This window comes from Fukomys damarensis, unplaced genomic scaffold, assembly GCF_012274545.1.
Source record: "Fukomys damarensis isolate Sample0158 unplaced genomic scaffold, DMR_v1.0_HiC HiC_scaffold_20, whole genome shotgun sequence".
Taxonomy (NCBI): domain Eukaryota; kingdom Metazoa; phylum Chordata; class Mammalia; order Rodentia; family Bathyergidae; genus Fukomys; species Fukomys damarensis.
Window position 1 is genome coordinate 18,841,531 of NW_022900932.1, and position 15,730 is coordinate 18,857,260.

The window sequence follows — 15,730 nt, forward strand, 5'->3', positions numbered from 1 at the left end:
GCGCTGGCTGCAGAGTCTTGAGACCTGGGGAGGGCTTTGCTCCTGTCATGTGCAGAGAGCAGAGAGACCCTAATATGTACATCCTGGAATGGGGGACCAGGAGGCCTGGCCCACTTCATCTGTGACCTCTGGCTGCTCTCTGTGTCTCTGTTTTCTCACTTTTTATGCTATTGATACAAAATACTTGGAGAGGGACTGACTTAATTTGTCTTCTTGAGACAGGGTTTTGCTATATAGCCCAGCCTGGCCTTGAACTCACAGCGATCCATTTGCCTCAGCCTCCCCAGTCAGTGCTGTGATCATGGGCGTGCCCCACCATGCCTGGCCTTGGACTGATCTAAGCCATGGTCATTCCTGAGTTCCAGAACTTTCTCTCCCCTGTCTGTTCTGTGGTTCCCGCTGGTTGTACTGACCTGATGGGATACACGTGCTCCTCTGGCAGGCGAGAACTCTGGGTCCTGAGACCCATCTCCCCAGGACACTGGAGCAGGGCTCCTGAGGACCCCTTCTGTTGGGTGAGGGGTGAGGACTGTGGACTGCAGAGCCAGCCTGTGAGCGGCCTCTTGTTTCCCGAGATGTGGGTGCCATTACTGCCATTTCTCACAGTGGCTCATGAGTCCACAAGGGCGCCCTATATAGACCTGGCTGCCTGGTTCACACTTGCTGACAAGCACCTCTTTTTCACCCTAGAGCTGCTGGTGCTGGCCCCCACCTGACCTCCAGGGCCGCTAAGTGTGTCCCTGGGCTGGGCCCCAGAATGGCCATTCCCATACTACCCGCCCCACTGTGGATCCCTGCTGTCCCGGGGGCCTCTCTTGCCCCTCATCTTTCATCTCTCCCCACTTCCTCCACCTGAACCTTTGGACTCTTGCTGCCGTGTTGGCTTTGGTTCGTGGTGTGCTCCTTCCCGTGTCTCCCTGGGGCTCTGGGCATTGCCAGGAGGGAAGGACTGAGCTCCTCCAGGCAGCGGAAGCTGGCATCAGGCACCACCCCAGGGCTTCCGTCCTGTGGCTGGCTGCTGCCACTCTCCTGGGAGTGAGGGTGCTGGGATCCAGAGTCACAACTGTGTGGCACCGTGGGACACACAAGCTTAGCCAGACCCAGGGACATGCTCCCCCGACACCTACATCAGGGAGTAGAGCTGGGATCCTTGGGAGCCACTGGTCTCTCAGAAGTCCCATCCCACCCTTCCTGCCCCCCTGATTTTCTAATTGGAAATCTGCAGTCCTGACCTGGGAGAACCCATTTTGTCCAGAGCCCCAAGACTCCCAGCGAGGGCTGGCTGGAGGGGAAGGACTGAGCCGCCTGAGGCCCTTCCCTGCCCTGATCTTGGTGGGGAAGGCAGCTGACTCGCCCTCTTCATACCCTCCGGCCTCCCTCCCAGAGACTTGTGGGAGCAGAGGGAGAGACCCCAGTGGGTGGAGGCCGCCTCTACTTTTGCCCCTCCTTGTAACGCTGGCTTCAGCCCCTTGGCCGCTCTGGCCTCTGTTGCCCACCACCCCTCACCCTGGGCTGCTCCTGGAGGAGAAGGGCTGGGCCTAGCTGGCTTCTTCTGGCCCTGAGCAGATGGACCCTTGAGCCTGCTGCCTCCAAAGTTTGCCTGCAGCCCCGGGGCTCAATTCAAGTCCAGGGGCGAAAATAGGCCTGTGGGGCTCCAGGAAGCCCGTTCTGAGCCTCTTCCTGCCTGCTCCCAGGCCCAAGGCTGCAGGGCACTGGCTGCTTAGATGTGTCCTGGGGGCCAGCGGTGGCCAGCAGTGGCCAGTATGAGGGGTAGAGAGAGGCTAAATGCGAGGCAGGGATGACCTAGGGGCAGGCAGAACTGCACAGGCCTGACCCTCCTGGGGAGAAGCCTGCTGTTCCCAGCCCCTTACTCCCACCCCAGCCAAGTCTCTTGCTGCCACCCCATAATGGAGGAAGCCGCAGAAAGGCTGCACCCGAAGGCGCACCACAACACCTGCTGTGAAAACTGGAGGCCGCTCACAGACGTAGGTTTTGTTGCTTCATTTCTGATAAAAGCCATCTGGCACTGGTGGGCTGCCTCACACGGGCACCCTGGTTTTCACATGCTGTGCACATGTGCGCATGAGTACACGTTCTCTTGGGTAAGGACGTGCGCACGTGTGTTCACATGTGTCCCGTGATGCAATATGCATCGGGCACACACCTGTTCACAGTGCTCTGGCTCCATGAGACAATTGCCTGCCCAGCTCTGGCCCTTTCTGGCCTTCATCCCAGAGGGGGACCTTGTGCATCCCTGCCTGCCCTGAGATTTGCCAGCTTCCAGGGGAAGCTGCAGAGGCCTTGAGCTTCCAAAGCACCTAGGAGCCCTGCCCTGTCCTCACTGCTGCCCAGATAGCCCTTGGGCGCCTTCTTCCCCCAGGCCTGACAGCCAAGCATCAGTTCCTGCCCACCCTTGCCCTGCAGTGTGGCCCCTGGCCCACATGCTGCATCTCTCTGATGACGTGGGGCGGGACTCAGAATGAAGGGCGGCTGTGCCCCTCTCCCCTGCCTCCCACATGGAGGAGGTTGGCAGCTGGACCCTTGGCACTGAAGCCCCTGGCCCGCAGGAACCCTTGCCTGCCTGGCCCAGCTTCCCCCAAGGCAGCCTGGGAGCTATGTGCTGGCTTTCAGTGACTCTCCATCCCACAGGGGAAGGGGAGGAATTAAGAAGCGCTGGAGTTTTGTGGCTGGAATCTAGGCCAGGTGGGAAGTCCTCTGCCTCTGGCAAGGCTGGGGTCCCCACCACAGTATAAATGGAGCGGGGTGGGTCTCCATGAGCCTTAGGTCTCAGAGACCTTGTGACGTAGCAGGAGGAGAGGTCTGTGCGGGGCCTTGGAGGCCTGGCTGCTGTGTTGCAGCAGCCCTTTGGGCTCCTCAGATGTGTGTCCTGGTGTTGGGGCCAGAGCCGGCTGGTGTGTGTCACCCTGCAGAAGCCATACCCCGCCCCCCGCTGCCCCCAGGGCCGGCCTAAAGCTGTCTGTGATGAAGATGCAGGAATACTGGCTTTTGTAACAGAGATTAGCTCTGTCACCTCATGCGCTGAGGGCCCCCCACTGATATCCTGTCTCTCTCCCTGTCTCCCCTGCACACGTCTGTACCTGCTGCCCTGTCTCATCTGCAGGAGGTGGAGGTGAGTACCGTGGAGTCCCGGGGCCTGTGGGTTCCCTGGAGCTGCAGCCCCCACCTTGATCCATCAGCAACCTCACCCCAGCTTCTTCCCTGCCAGCATCCAGTGTGGGGTGAGGAGGATGAGGCCCTTTCAGGAGGGGCCGGGACTCTGGGTGGGAGTTTAGGGGACAGAGGTATGGGGCGTCAGAGGTCATCTGAGCAGCCACCAGGATAGCGACAATTCATGTGTGGACACAGTGGCCAGGGCCTGTCCTCTCCAGCATGGTGCAGGGGAGCTGGCTCTGGGATGCAGATCTTTGCCCTCCCTGTCCCCACCCTCTCTGTCCTTCTCTAGGATGATTACATCAAGAGCTGGGAGGACAGTCAGCAAGGAGATGAAGGTAACACGTCCTTCCCAGCCAGGGGAGGAGTCAGAAACCCATGAAGAGCGAGACCAGTGGACAAGGCCTGGCTTTGGCTTGGGGCTCCTCGAGCAGCCAGGCCCCAAGGGGCTACAGAGGCTGCTGGAGGGAGGGGCCTCCCAGCTCAGAAGCAGGGTGGGGGCCCCTGGGTTCTCCCAGGTGACCTGTGTCCTCACACCGTGTCCCTGCAGCCCTGGACACCACCAAGGACCCCTGCCAGAAGGTGAAGTGCAGCCGCCACAAGGTGTGCATCGCCCAGGGCTACCAGCGGGCCATGTGCATCAGCCGCAAGAAGCTGGAGCACAGGTGAGGCCCCGGGGGCCCCATCGGGGTCTGCTCCACAGGGCAGGGGTCTGCTGACCTGTCCCTGCATTAGTGCCTATTGCTGCCCCCAAACTTAATGGCTTAACACAACCATTGTGTGTCATCTTCCATGCTTTCTGAGGGCCAGGAAGCCAGGAGTTGAATTGTTTTGTCTGTGGTGAGGTCTGAGTCATGGCACAGCTCTGCATATCTCAGGGCTGACTGGGCTGGAGGAGTCACTTCTGAGTCTCTCCCATGGCTGCTGGTTGGAGGCCTCAGCTCCTAATCACATGAACCTCTCTGTAGGGATGCTTGCCTGTCCTCAACATGGACAGTATGGCATCTGCTTCCCAGAAAGCGAGTCATCAAGAGAGAGTGTATTAGTCAGCTTTTCCATCTCCGAGACAAAGTCCCTGACACCTGAGACTTAGAGGATTATTTTGGCTTATAGTTTCAGTGGGTTCAGTCCATGGCTGGCTGACTCCAAGGCAGAAGCAGCACGGCAGAGGAAAACTGCTCACCCCACTGTGGTCAGGGAGCAGAGGGCAAAGGGAGGAGCCAGGGACAAGCCCCGGTGACCTACCTCCGACCAGGTCCCATCTTCTAACACTACATTCAGCTATATGTGAATGTACAGTGGGTGAGTCCACTGTAGTGTACAGTGCACCCATGATCCACTTTCCACACACATGAGACTTTTGGGGGGCATTTGAGTCCTAAACTATAACAGGGAGCAAGAAGGAAATCACTCCTCAGAAAACTATTCCCAGATGCCAGGGGAAGTCCCACCTCCTCTGTCAGCCTGGGTATCTGTGTCTTAAGACAAATAGGTTGTTAGACCAAATGATTTAAGGTTTCTTTTCCCCCAAACATGCAGTGATTTAAGGAAATAGTTAAGGTTGTAGCTTCTGAGGCTTACAGAGGAGGAGGGGGTGAGGGATATTTGAGGAGGCCTTAGCTCCAGGCCAAGGGCAAGGCCCGGCCTGGCTGCAAGACCCCAGGAACAGCTCTCATTTCCCTCCCCTTTCCTGAATGCAGTCAAGATTTATATTGTTAGATGCCTTCGGGTCTGGCATCTAGCAAGATAGGCCTGCTGGGAAGGGGGCCGCTGCTTCTCTATGTGAAAATTCAGGACTGGACCCCTACATCCTCTGTTTTTCTTAGGCAGCTCACCAACCCTGGGTTTTTTGGTAAACTCTCCCATTATGCAAATATTGGCAGATAACTCTGTTTACAAAACAACAATAACTACCCTTCCTGGTCAGACAAAATCAGCCTGCAGGTGAGATGGGACCCATGGCACTACAGATTTATGACCTCTGACTTAGGTTGATCCCTTGCGTGATGTGAAACTCCTTTTACCTCTTGCAGTCAGAGCTAGCTTTGCTCCCCAGAGGTCTCACTGGACTCTGGAAAAGGGCAGGCTGCAGTTTGGGCCCTGCCCAGCTGGTTCCACCCTTATGAGCCGGAGGAGGGTATAGCTTGGGGCAACGGGCGCGGGCAGGAGGACAGAGGCACCGACCTGGTGTAGTCTGCCCGCCAGCCTCTTATTGGAACAGGACTCCCGGACCTTCTCCCATCCCTTTCTCATTTTTATCTCCTCCGCATCTCTCCACCCTTTTTCTATAGGATCAAGCAGCCCACCCTGAAACTCCACGGGAACAAAGACTCCATCTGCAAACCCTGTCACATGGCCCAGCTGGCCTCCGTCTGCGGCACTGACGGCCACACCTACAGCTCAGTGGTGAGGAGCGGCCCCAGATGGGGCCACAGGGAGCAGAAGGGACAGCTCAGCTGGGGCCTCCCCAGGGTTCCCCCTGACTCATGTGGGTGGCCTGAGCATTCAGTGCAACCAAGCTGCTGGACATGGGAGCCCTGGCCAGGGTGATGGGGGGACCATGTCCTTGACCATGGGCAGGTGCAGGCAGGGCAGAAGAGACACGGGGTGGGTAACTGTGGGTGGAGTAAGTGAGGTAAGAGCCTGTCGGGAGTATGGAGTGCTCTGGAAGGAAGAACCTCTGCTGACCAGGTTCTGGGGTGAAGAGGGTGACTTCCACATGGAGGCCAGTGTGCCCCCAAGTGGCCAGAGCACCCTGGCAGCAGGACATGATTCTCCCTGGGAAGATGGTGTGGGAAAGAACTGTGACCTAGGGAATCTCTTTTGGGATTTTTGTGAGACATGAGGTGATATTTGCAAAAGCCTTTTACACACTTCAGAGTACCACAGAGTGCGGGTGCTAATCACGAATGCTTCTGTGAGGAGAAGTTGAGGTTGCTTGGCAGGCACTGGCACTTGGTTAGGCTTGGGTTCCAGGGCTTGGGGGCCCTCTTGGGATGAAGAGTCAGCGGAACAGGGGTGGCGGCACACAGCTGTAATCGCTGCACTCTGGGAGGCTAAGGCAGGAGGATGGCAAATTGGAGTCCAGTCTGAGTAATCTGACAAGCCCCATCTCAAAATGCGGGGAGGGCTGGGATACAGCTCAGTGTGAAGGTCCTGGGTTCAATCCTCAGTACCACAGAATGGACAGATCAGTAAATGAGCGGCTGTGGTGACAAGGTGACAATTTCAGTTGCCAAATTCAGGGGTACGTGGTCACCCAAGGGAAGAGAGAAGAGAAAGAAGGAGCAAGAGGCCTGGGCAGAGACGGCACATAGGCGGCCAGAGGGCCACGAGGGAGACAGAGCTGACAGGGAAGGGGAGGATGGTGAGGGCTCGTGTCCCATCCCAATGGGCAGGAAGCGCAGTTTAAGGTCACCTTGTTGTAGGGAGGTGCAGGTCTTCAGTAGGTCTGGCTTCTGTCCCTTCCCCGTGGCCCAGGCAGGTCACTGGGCCTTGCTGTTCTCAGCTGAGCACAGGGCTGGGAACGGAGGGTGGTAATGTATAAAATGCTACAATGCTATGAGACCAAGGACTGCTCCCCAGGTGCAGGCACCCAGAAGGCGAAGTGGACAGGGCAGGGAGAGAGTCTCAGAGCAGGCCCAGCCAACAGAGGACAGAGGGCAGAGAGCCACTGGGGAGGGCAGGAGTCCATCGGTAGTGGCTGCTGCTTATGGAGAGAACTGAGGACAGGGCCCCTGCAGGAAAGCTGGGGAGACCCGGGAAGGAGGGACTGCAGGACAGGGAGGAGGAAGGGGAGGATTACTGAGACAGGGGAGGTGGACGGCAGGGAGGGACCAACACTCAGAGAGGCCTGCAGGGTCAGTGGGGCCACAGCAGTCTGCATAGCAAGGACTGGTCCCCGCCCCCGCCTGGGCCCCCACACCTCACCTCCATGCACCCTTGGTCCCCAGAGGAAGACGGTGGGAGGCCCGGGGGCACCCCAGCTGTGGGGATTGGACTGGGGACGGGGCACCCCACCCCAGCCCGCCTTTCTCTGCAGTGTAAGCTGGAGCAGCAGGCCTGCCTCAGCAACAAGCAGCTGGCGGTGAGATGCCAGGGTCCCTGCCCCTGCCCCACAGAGCAGGCTGCCGCCTCCACCACCGACGGCAAGTCAGGTAACCAGCGTGCCGGCTGAGGGTCACCCTGCGGGGCCCCAGCACCTCCTTCGGGCTGCAGGATGATAGCAGAGGTTTTCAGAGCCGGAGGGAGGAGAAAGGCCTGAAGGACTATGAGGTTCCGGGGTCGGGTGACCGAGCGGGCCTGTCTCAGCCCTCTGCTCTCCCCGTGGCTGGCTGGACCCCGAGGTGATGGCGGGACTTAGCCACAGGAAGCCTATGCAACACTGTCAGAGCTGGGATGGAGTGAGGGTGGAGGAGACAGGACGGGAGAGGAAGCCCCCGCCTTCTGCCTCCTCTTCTGCTAGGTCCCTTACCATTGCACAGCCTCCCTGCCTGGAGGCCAGGACCCCACCCTGAGACCAGGCTGCTGTTTCACCCCCCAACTCACCCTCTGTCCCCCTGTCTGTGCTGCTCACTGCAGACACCTGCACAGGCCAGGACCTGGCCGACCTGGGGGATCGGCTGCGGGACTGGTTCCAGCTCCTTCACGAAAACTCCAAGCAGAACAGCTCAGCCAGCGGTGCAGCCAGCCCAGCCGGAGGTACAGGAGTGGGTGGGTCGGGGCCAAGGTGACGGGTGTGCACCAGCCAGCCCACCCTCGCTCCTTCCTGCCTAAGCCCACAGGAAGAGTGATCAGCATCAGTTAGAGCTAGAGAATGGGAAGGCCTTAAAATGTGGAGGAGCTGCGCGTGGTGGCACACACCTGTGATCCCAGCACTCTGGGAGGCTGAGGCAGGAGGATGACAAGCTCAAGCAGAGCCTCGGCAAACTCAGCAACGCTCTGTCTCAAACAATAAAAAGAGCTGAGGATGTCGCTCAGTGCTACAGCATTTAATCCTTAGTACCAAAACAAAAACAAAAAGACAAAACAAGAAAACATGGGTTGGGAGAGCTCAGACTGCAAATCAGTAGCCAAAAGAAAGTAAAGCGCTCCTTATTTCTGGGCAGCGGGGTCAGAGTGGGGTGCTGCGCAGTGGTAGAACATTCGCCTCTTGTACTCAGGGTTTGATCCCCGGGACCACAGAAACACAGAGAAGGGCTTTCGGAATAGGATTTGGGTGGTTTAGAGGTAGTGCTGTTGTTCAGTAGGGGAAGGACCTTGGCCATTCTTGAGTTTCTATGGTTAGATTCCAGACTGCCTAACCCTACCAAGAGGTCTAGGACTGAGAACGAAGACGAGGCAGAGGGACAGACGGTGTAGTGTGTCTGAATCCTGGTCTTCTCCCCAGGGCTGGACAAGAGCCTGGGGGCCAGCTGCAAGGATGCCATCGGCTGGATGTTCTCCAAGCTGGACACAAGTGCCGACCTCTTCCTAGACCAGAGTGAGCTTGCCGCCATCAACCTGGACAAGTATGAGATCTGCATCCGCCCCTTCTTCAACTCCTGCGACACCTACAAGGATGGCCGAGTCTCCACCGCTGAGTGGTGCTTTTGCTTCTGGAGGGAAAGTAAGCAGCCGGGGCCCTGCAGGCTCTGCCCTCGCTCTGGCTCTGGGCTTCCCTGGGAGTCAGCACAGCTGCCTCCCGAGGGGCCCCCAAGTCCCAGTCTGAGCTGCCCACCCCTTGCACCCTCAAAGGGCTTTGCATCTCAGAGCCCAGGAGCCATCATGGGGCTCCCTTTCTCGGCGGGCCCCAGGGGATCTGCGTTTTTGTGGGTCCTGAAGCTTAAGCACTTTGAAATGCCTTTTAGGGCCCCTCTGAGGGCCAGAGAGGGGCCATGGGAGTGAAGGTCTTAGAGCTGAAGCTGCATTCGCTGCTCAGTGGCTCCGCTTCCGGGCACATCTCGCATCCTGTGCTCCGACTACTGCATAGGTGATCATTGCCCTTAAATCTGTGGTAAGCTTTGTTAGCTTCATCTGCCCAGAGCCAGAGGAGTGGGACGTGTGCTTAGAGGCAAGTGTCGCTGATGGGGAAACTGAGGTCCCCAGAGGTCAAGTGACCTGCCCGGCCAGGAGCCGGAGTAGGCAGTGTCCTGCCCCCTGGCCATCGTGTGTAAAAGTAGTGAAGAGCCCATGGCCAGAGTCCGAGGCTAGGGCTCCACCTTGTGCTAGTAATCAGCCTGAGAAGTGACCAAAGTGTTCAGAGTTCAGTTTCTTCTTCTGAATTGGGAAATGGCATTACCTACCTCAGAGATTGATGTGAGGAGAAACGGAGAGAATCTGGGTGCAGAGCCCAAGAAATACTCTGTGAATGTAAGCATGTGGATTGGTCTTGTACCCTGAGCTGCCAGCTGACCTGCCGGGCACCACCCCAGCCAGCCTTGCTCATTCCATGCTTTCCACAGAGCCCTTCCTGGGCAGGGACTGGGACTGTCCCTGCTGCTGCACAGCCAGGTAGGCTCCCAAGGTGGCAGGCAGGCGAGCAGGAGCTTGGCCGCTGGTTATTTTTGGCTGGGAGCTCTAACAGCCACTAGTCTTATGCTGCCCAGGGTCTCCAACTGGGGGTGTCTGTGTCCCCACTCCATCCCCTCTTCTGACTCCTGTTGTCTCATTCCATGGATCCCAACACCCTCAGAGAACCTTAAGCTTCCTGGGGCCCTCAGCCCATCCCACAGCCTCAGCGGCCTCCCCTAATTAGAGCTGGAGTGTTTTCATCCCACTGAGGCCTTCCTCTGGTTTGGGGACTTCAGAGGGACCAGTGCATCCCACCAGCGCCCTGGGGTGGCCCCACATCAAAGACTGGGTGTTTCATCCTGCCAGGGCCCTGCTGGGGTTCCTGAGCCTCGGGAGGCTCTTGTGGGCACCGTGGGATGGCCCCGCAGGCTGCCTCTCTCCCCACAGAGCCCCCCTGCCTGGCAGAGCTGGAGCGCATCCAGATCCAGGAGGCTGTCAAGAAGAAGCCAGGTGAGGGGCGGGCCAGGCATGCAGAGGAGGAGGTGGGGAGGCTGCCCTGAGCCCCTGAGACACAGGCTCCAGGTCCTGGACCTCAGGGAAGGCAGTGAGCCCAGAGGAAGCCCTGGCCCAGCACGGAAGGGAAATGCCCTTCTTGGTTTTTCTTGTTTTTGGTGGCAGTGGGGATTGAACCTAGAGCCTTCACACAGTGTCATCCCTGGCCCCCTTTTTATCTTTTATTTAGAGACAGGGTCTCACTAAGTTATTAAGTTACCCTAGCTGGTCTTAAACATACAATTCTCCTGCCTCAGCCTCCTAGAGTGCTGGGATCCCAGGTGTACACCTCCTAGCTGGTCTTAAACATACAATTCTCCTGCCTCAGCCTCCTAGAGTGCTGGGATCCCAGGTGCACACCACAATGTTTCTTCCTGTTTAACTTCCTGTGGTGGGCCAGTGTCTCTTCATCTGCCACTCAGCCAGTGTGTTTTAAGCATGAGTTTTAGCTGGAGATTTAGCTCAGTGGTGCTGCTGCCTGCCTCATAAGTGCAAGGTCCCAAGTATGATCCCTGGTACAAAAAAAAAAAAAGAAGAAGAACCAAAAGAATGAAGTTTATGGCTCTCTGTGTGGGGGCTGAAGGTTGGGGTACAGAGCAGCCCTAGAACCTTCCATTCAGTTCACATAAGCAAGCCTGTGTGGAGCTTGAGTGGGCCTCACCAGGGAGGTGCTCATGAATACTTTGGGGAGACAGACGAGCAAACCCAGCCTGGGCCAGACCCATGAGCAAGTCGGGTGAGGTCCCTGTCCTTGTGAGGCCTTGGTTAACCGAGGAAGACAGAAGGGTCGACTGTGACTTGTGTGTGGGTGCTGAGGGGTCAGCAGAAGCTCCCGGGGAGCCGATGCTCCAGGGGAGACCTGAGGGAGGAGAATGAGTCAGACAAGTGCTAAGTCAAGAGCAGGAACAAGCTCAGAGTTCTCGGAAAACAGAAGAAAAGGATGCATGAGCCTGGAGTGTGGTGGTTGAGGGCACAGAGATCGGAGAGGCAGGTCTTGCAGGGCCTTGTAGCTCCTTGAGAGCAGCCTGATATCTGACAGGGCCCATGATACCAGCACACTTAGGACCCAGCAGGGAAGCACCCACAAGTCATGTTGATTGCAGGCTCGGTGGCCTTGAGGCCCGTCGTGAGCTCCAACTTAGCCAGGAAGCAGTCATCTGTCATCTGCCCCTCACTGGGCCCCGTGGTGGGTGGGCATAGAAGCAGAATTGTAAGGGTCTAAGGGAAGGGAGTGGGCCCCTAAGGCAGGTCCAACTCAGGAGGCCTAGGGGAGAAGCCCAGGCTTTCCAGGTTGGGGGCAGGCAGACCAGGGGAGCAGCAGAGGGGTGGAGAGGGTGATAGCAGACCAGGCATCGCTGCACCGGGAGGGAGTGGTTCAGAAAAGCAGGGTTTCTACTTTCTGGTCAGGAGGGCTGGGAGAAATGAGCCCTGGGTGTCTGGGTTTGTGGAGGGGTCAGTGCTGCACGGGCCAGGCTCTGGGGCTGTCCGGTCCCTGCACAAGCCTAAGCTCTGAGGCTGCCACTGTCCCATCCAGGCATCTTCATCCCGAGCTGTGACGAGGACGGCTACTACCGCAAGATGCAGTGTGACCAGAGCAGCGGCGACTGCTGGTGTGTGGACCAGCTCGGCCTAGAGCTCACCGGCACCCGCACACACGGGAGCCCCGACTGTGGTGAGGCCCCTGGGGGCCACGTGGGGCGGGCTGCGGGGCACAGGGTGGAGAGCAGGTCCCTTAGCGGCCCGCCCCTGGCTTGTTGCCCTTTCAGATGACATCGTGGGTTTCTCGGGGGACTTTGGGAGTGGTGTCGGCTGGGAGGACGAGGAGGAGAAGGAGCTGGAAGAAGCAGGTGAAGAGGCTGAGGAGGAAGAGGGCGAGGCGGGCGAGGCTGACGATGGAGGCTACATCTGGTAGATGGTCCCGGGGCTGTGGCAGGCCAGGTTGCCAATGGCCAGCAGAAGCCTGGACAGCAGCGGGCGGCTTATCGAATGACTGAAAGTTAGCCGGAAGGACCCTGGCTCAGGGGGAGGATCAGAAGTAGGAGTGTACAGCTCGCGTGTGGAGCGTGCGGCTGGGACGTGTGTGTGTGTGTGTGTGTGTGTGTGTGTGTGTGTGTGTGTTAGCATGTGCTGACAAACGTGTCCTGGGTCCACAACACTGATCCTGGCAGAGTGAGTCATCCAAAGGCCCCAAAATGCTTCCTTGTCTTTGTTTTCTTTCCATGTGTCAATTTTAAAATGCACATATTCTCACACTGACAGGTCAAAAACAGTGAAATAAGATGCTCCCAGTCCTGCCCGACCTGCCCACCCCAATCTCCTGCGGACCCCACCAGCCCTGCCTCCTCCCGCCCCCATCCACCTTTAGAGTCCCAGGGGAGGGAGGGCAAGAAGCTGATTGCATGGAGCTGGTGTGAGACTCCCCCAGCCACAGTAAGCCCTGGCCCTCTGTTGGTCCCCCTCCTCCGGGCCCCAAGCACTAGCGAAAGTCCCCACAGCCCAGCTGGAGTGACCAGAGGTGACTGGGAAGGAGCTAGAGGCAGAGATGATGAGGCAGGAAAAAGCCAACCAGGTCCTTCCCACTGGAGGGGTGGAGCAGGTGGGGAGCAAGGTGAGCTCAGAGAGGGTAGGTTCCAGGCAGAGCCTTGGGAGTAGCTATGGTGCAGCTTTGAACCCCAGACCCTGGGACAGCCAGACCAGCTCCTCCCTGTGAGTCTCCTGTGGGCCACGGTACAGGCCACTGGTTGCCTGGGAGCTTGGGGCTGGGATTATGCAGTGGAGCCCTGCCTGGGTCCCCTGTGGAGCAGCTCAGTGTAGGGAGTATTGCTCCTGCCTCTGTCCCTTGCTGGTGTCCTCCTTGTCCTCTTCAGGGAGCTGGAAGGCTAGGAGCAGCACCTCCCTGACCTGACACGTTCTCCTGTCTAGACCAATGGACATGTATCCCTGGGACCCTGTGAAGGAGACATAGTTGGGAGGTGCCACCTTTCTGCTGTCAGGGCTTGATGATCCTCTCCACCTCGCAGCCTGGGATGGACTCCATGTCCATCCCAGCCCCGCTCCTCTGGCTCCCCGAGGGTCCCTCAAGGCTACCCAAGCTCTGTTGTGAAGCGCTCTTGTGCGAACATCAGTGAGAAGGCAGCCCCATAGCCGCACCACACTTTCCCCCAAACCTCCTGATTGGGCAGGGGGTCATCTTACCCACATAAGGAGATGCCCCGTGGTTTTCTGTTTGTGCATTTGCTGTTGTTTTCCCCAGTTTGTCAAGTTCTCCCTGTCAAGTCAAATTCCCTAATACCTTTGGTGAACTCTTTCTTACCTGGATATGGGCCTCTGGGAGAGTGCAATGTGTGTTTGAATGGGTGTGCATTGGTGTGCGTGTGTGTGTGTGTGTGTGTGTGGGTGTGTGGACCTGGGGCCATCATGGTGGCCTCCTAGAGCGGAGAGGATGAATGGCTGCATGAGGTCCATGTGCCTGGCTCTCCCAGCATCCACTGAGGCTGAGTGCTGTTGGACGTCATGGAAGAGCCTCACCCATTCGCCCCTTTCCTCCACCCTGGAAGCCACATCTCTGGAGCCCTCACTTGGGGGAAATAACGAAACTCCACCTTAGACCCATAAAGCGCTTCTCATCCCGCAGCACAGTTCTGATTGTTGAGGTGTCGCGCTATTCCAGACCCTGGCCCTGTCCTCCTCCCCTCCCCTTCCAGTCCCCTGGGCCCCTTCCTCTGGTCTCCTGGTCAGTCACATCTGCCCTCTGCTCTCCAGACAGCCGCTCTTCTGACTCGAGCTATCTGAACTTCCTGCTCTCACTGGGATGGGAGTGTGTCTCTTTCTCTGCTCCAGTGGGACTTCCAGAACTGTCGGGAGGGCAGCTGAGAAGGATGCTGGGCTCCCTGGGGTGGTTAGGGGCAGAGGAAAGGGCATCCTTCCTCTTCTCACCATCATCCTCCTCTCCTGGGGGGTTGTGCTCTGTGTCTCTGGGTCTTCCGGTTGTGCACATTTATCTGATCTTGTAAATGTGATTTAGGAGGAAAGTAAAGGGCATTGAACTAGCCCCTGGTGGGCCGGCAGGGGTCCAGGCTTGACCTGTCTCTGAAGCTCCTACTGCTTTGTACCCCACTGAGACGGCCCCCCAAAGGCAGATGAAAGCAGTTGTTCCCAACAAGGCTGAAGGCCTCGAGTGACTTCTTGTTAGACAAGTGTAAGTTTCTCACAGCGAGGTTGCAAGTTGGCCCCCCAGCCCTATGGATTTATGCCCTTGACCTAGCTGCTGTCCCAGCCCCTGCCAGCTGCTCTACACGGAACTCCTTGCCCTTTCCTGCTTCCTGAGCTTAGGCAGGCAGGAACTGTAGAACTGCGTTGAAAAGAGCTCAACCAAATAGAGAACCACGACTCGCGTGGTCCCAGACCTCCTTGGTGCAAGGATGCAGGAAAAGATGGGGTAGGTGGGGACTGGAGAAAATGTGTCGTGAGAGACCACTCAGAGTCTGAGGGTAATGGAGAAGGGGCGTGGCCCAGAGAGTTTAGGAAGCAAGCCAAGTTAGTGAGAGGGCGATGGGACACCTTGACTGCCCCCTAGTGTTCCACCGTGGTTGTGACCAATCAGGGTGGTGGCCCCGCTTCCTTCCGGCTCCAGCCTGCCTGATTTATTGGGCAGGCCACACATTCGCCCTTTCAAGATCTCTGTCTGCTTCCAAATTCACCTTAGAGTAGGCGGGGTCCAATGGTACCTAAACCGGAACTCTCCATTTCACCAAAGCCTGAGCCCTCAGCGCTTTGGGGAGGACGAGTGGGTAGTCATCGACACCCCAGGGTCACCGTGGGGCCGCGGCTGGCGGGGTCCCAGGGAAGAGACACTGGGGGCACAAAAGGAGACTGGAGACATCCTAAGGAACTCCCAAGCAGAGCCAACTGCTTTATAGCCTGCAGCCTACTCAAACTGTGTGACGTGCAATAACTGAGCTTAGAGTTAAGAATTGTGTTCAAGTGCTTGGGTTTCCGTCTGTAGATTTAAGTGCTGAAATCGTATCTCTCGGTAATCTTAGATGTCTTTTTAAAAAATCGAGAAACAAAGTGTTAGACCTATGTGTGCGCGATGGGCACTCAAGCGTCCCTGGATCACCCCACCCTCTTCTTCCCCTGTACCCCGTCCCCTCACACCCCACCTCCCCTGCCCCCCACTTGGGGACCCCGCCTTGTGTCGTCTTTGTGTCTGCCTATTAGCCTAAGGAAACAAGTACACTCCACACACGCATAAAGGAAATCAAATGTTATTTTTAAGAAAATGGAAAATAAAACTTTATAAACCACCTGCTGGCAATTCTTCCTCTTGATGTTTTCACAAAAACAGTATCCACAAGTGACCACAAGGACACCCTGTGGCCCCATCTGGATTTGCATATTTGCTGTCACACAGGAGATTGCAGGGAGAGCAGGGCTGGGGTGGGGGGATGCCCCAATTTATCCAGGGAGGATATGGAACAATTTAAAAATATTTTGCTATTATTGCAAATTTGCA

The 15,730-nt window shown here is 57.5% G+C and overlaps 1 protein-coding gene across 1 annotated transcript; it reads left to right on the forward strand.

The window, feature by feature from the left end:
* Positions 1 to 15,521, forward strand: Spock2 (SPARC (osteonectin), cwcv and kazal like domains proteoglycan 2). Its single transcript, XM_010606379.3, has 11 exons — positions 1 to 1,985; positions 3,122 to 3,130; positions 3,464 to 3,509; positions 3,722 to 3,836; positions 5,463 to 5,577; positions 7,214 to 7,328; positions 7,753 to 7,872; positions 8,561 to 8,779; positions 10,111 to 10,173; positions 11,750 to 11,887; positions 11,982 to 15,521. The coding sequence occupies exons 1-11, from the start codon at positions 1,908 to 1,910 to the stop codon at positions 12,125 to 12,127; spliced, it is 1,164 nt and encodes a 387-aa protein (XP_010604681.1). The 5' UTR covers positions 1 to 1,907; the 3' UTR covers positions 12,128 to 15,521.
* The last annotated feature ends 209 nt before the right edge of the window (positions 15,522 to 15,730 follow it).

Bases quoted from the DNA above. Each gene is read 5' to 3' on its own strand.
- Spock2 (XM_010606379.3), top strand. From the start codon at position 1,908: ATGGAGGAAGCCGCAGAAAGGCTGCACCCGAAGGCGCACCACAACACC. The intron at 3,510-3,721 runs GTAACACGTCCT...GTGTCCCTGCAG, and splicing joins CAGTCAGCAAGGAGATGAAG to CCCTGGACACCACCAAGGAC. The intron at 10,174-11,749 runs GTGAGGGGCGGG...TGTCCCATCCAG, and splicing joins GGCTGTCAAGAAGAAGCCAG to GCATCTTCATCCCGAGCTGT.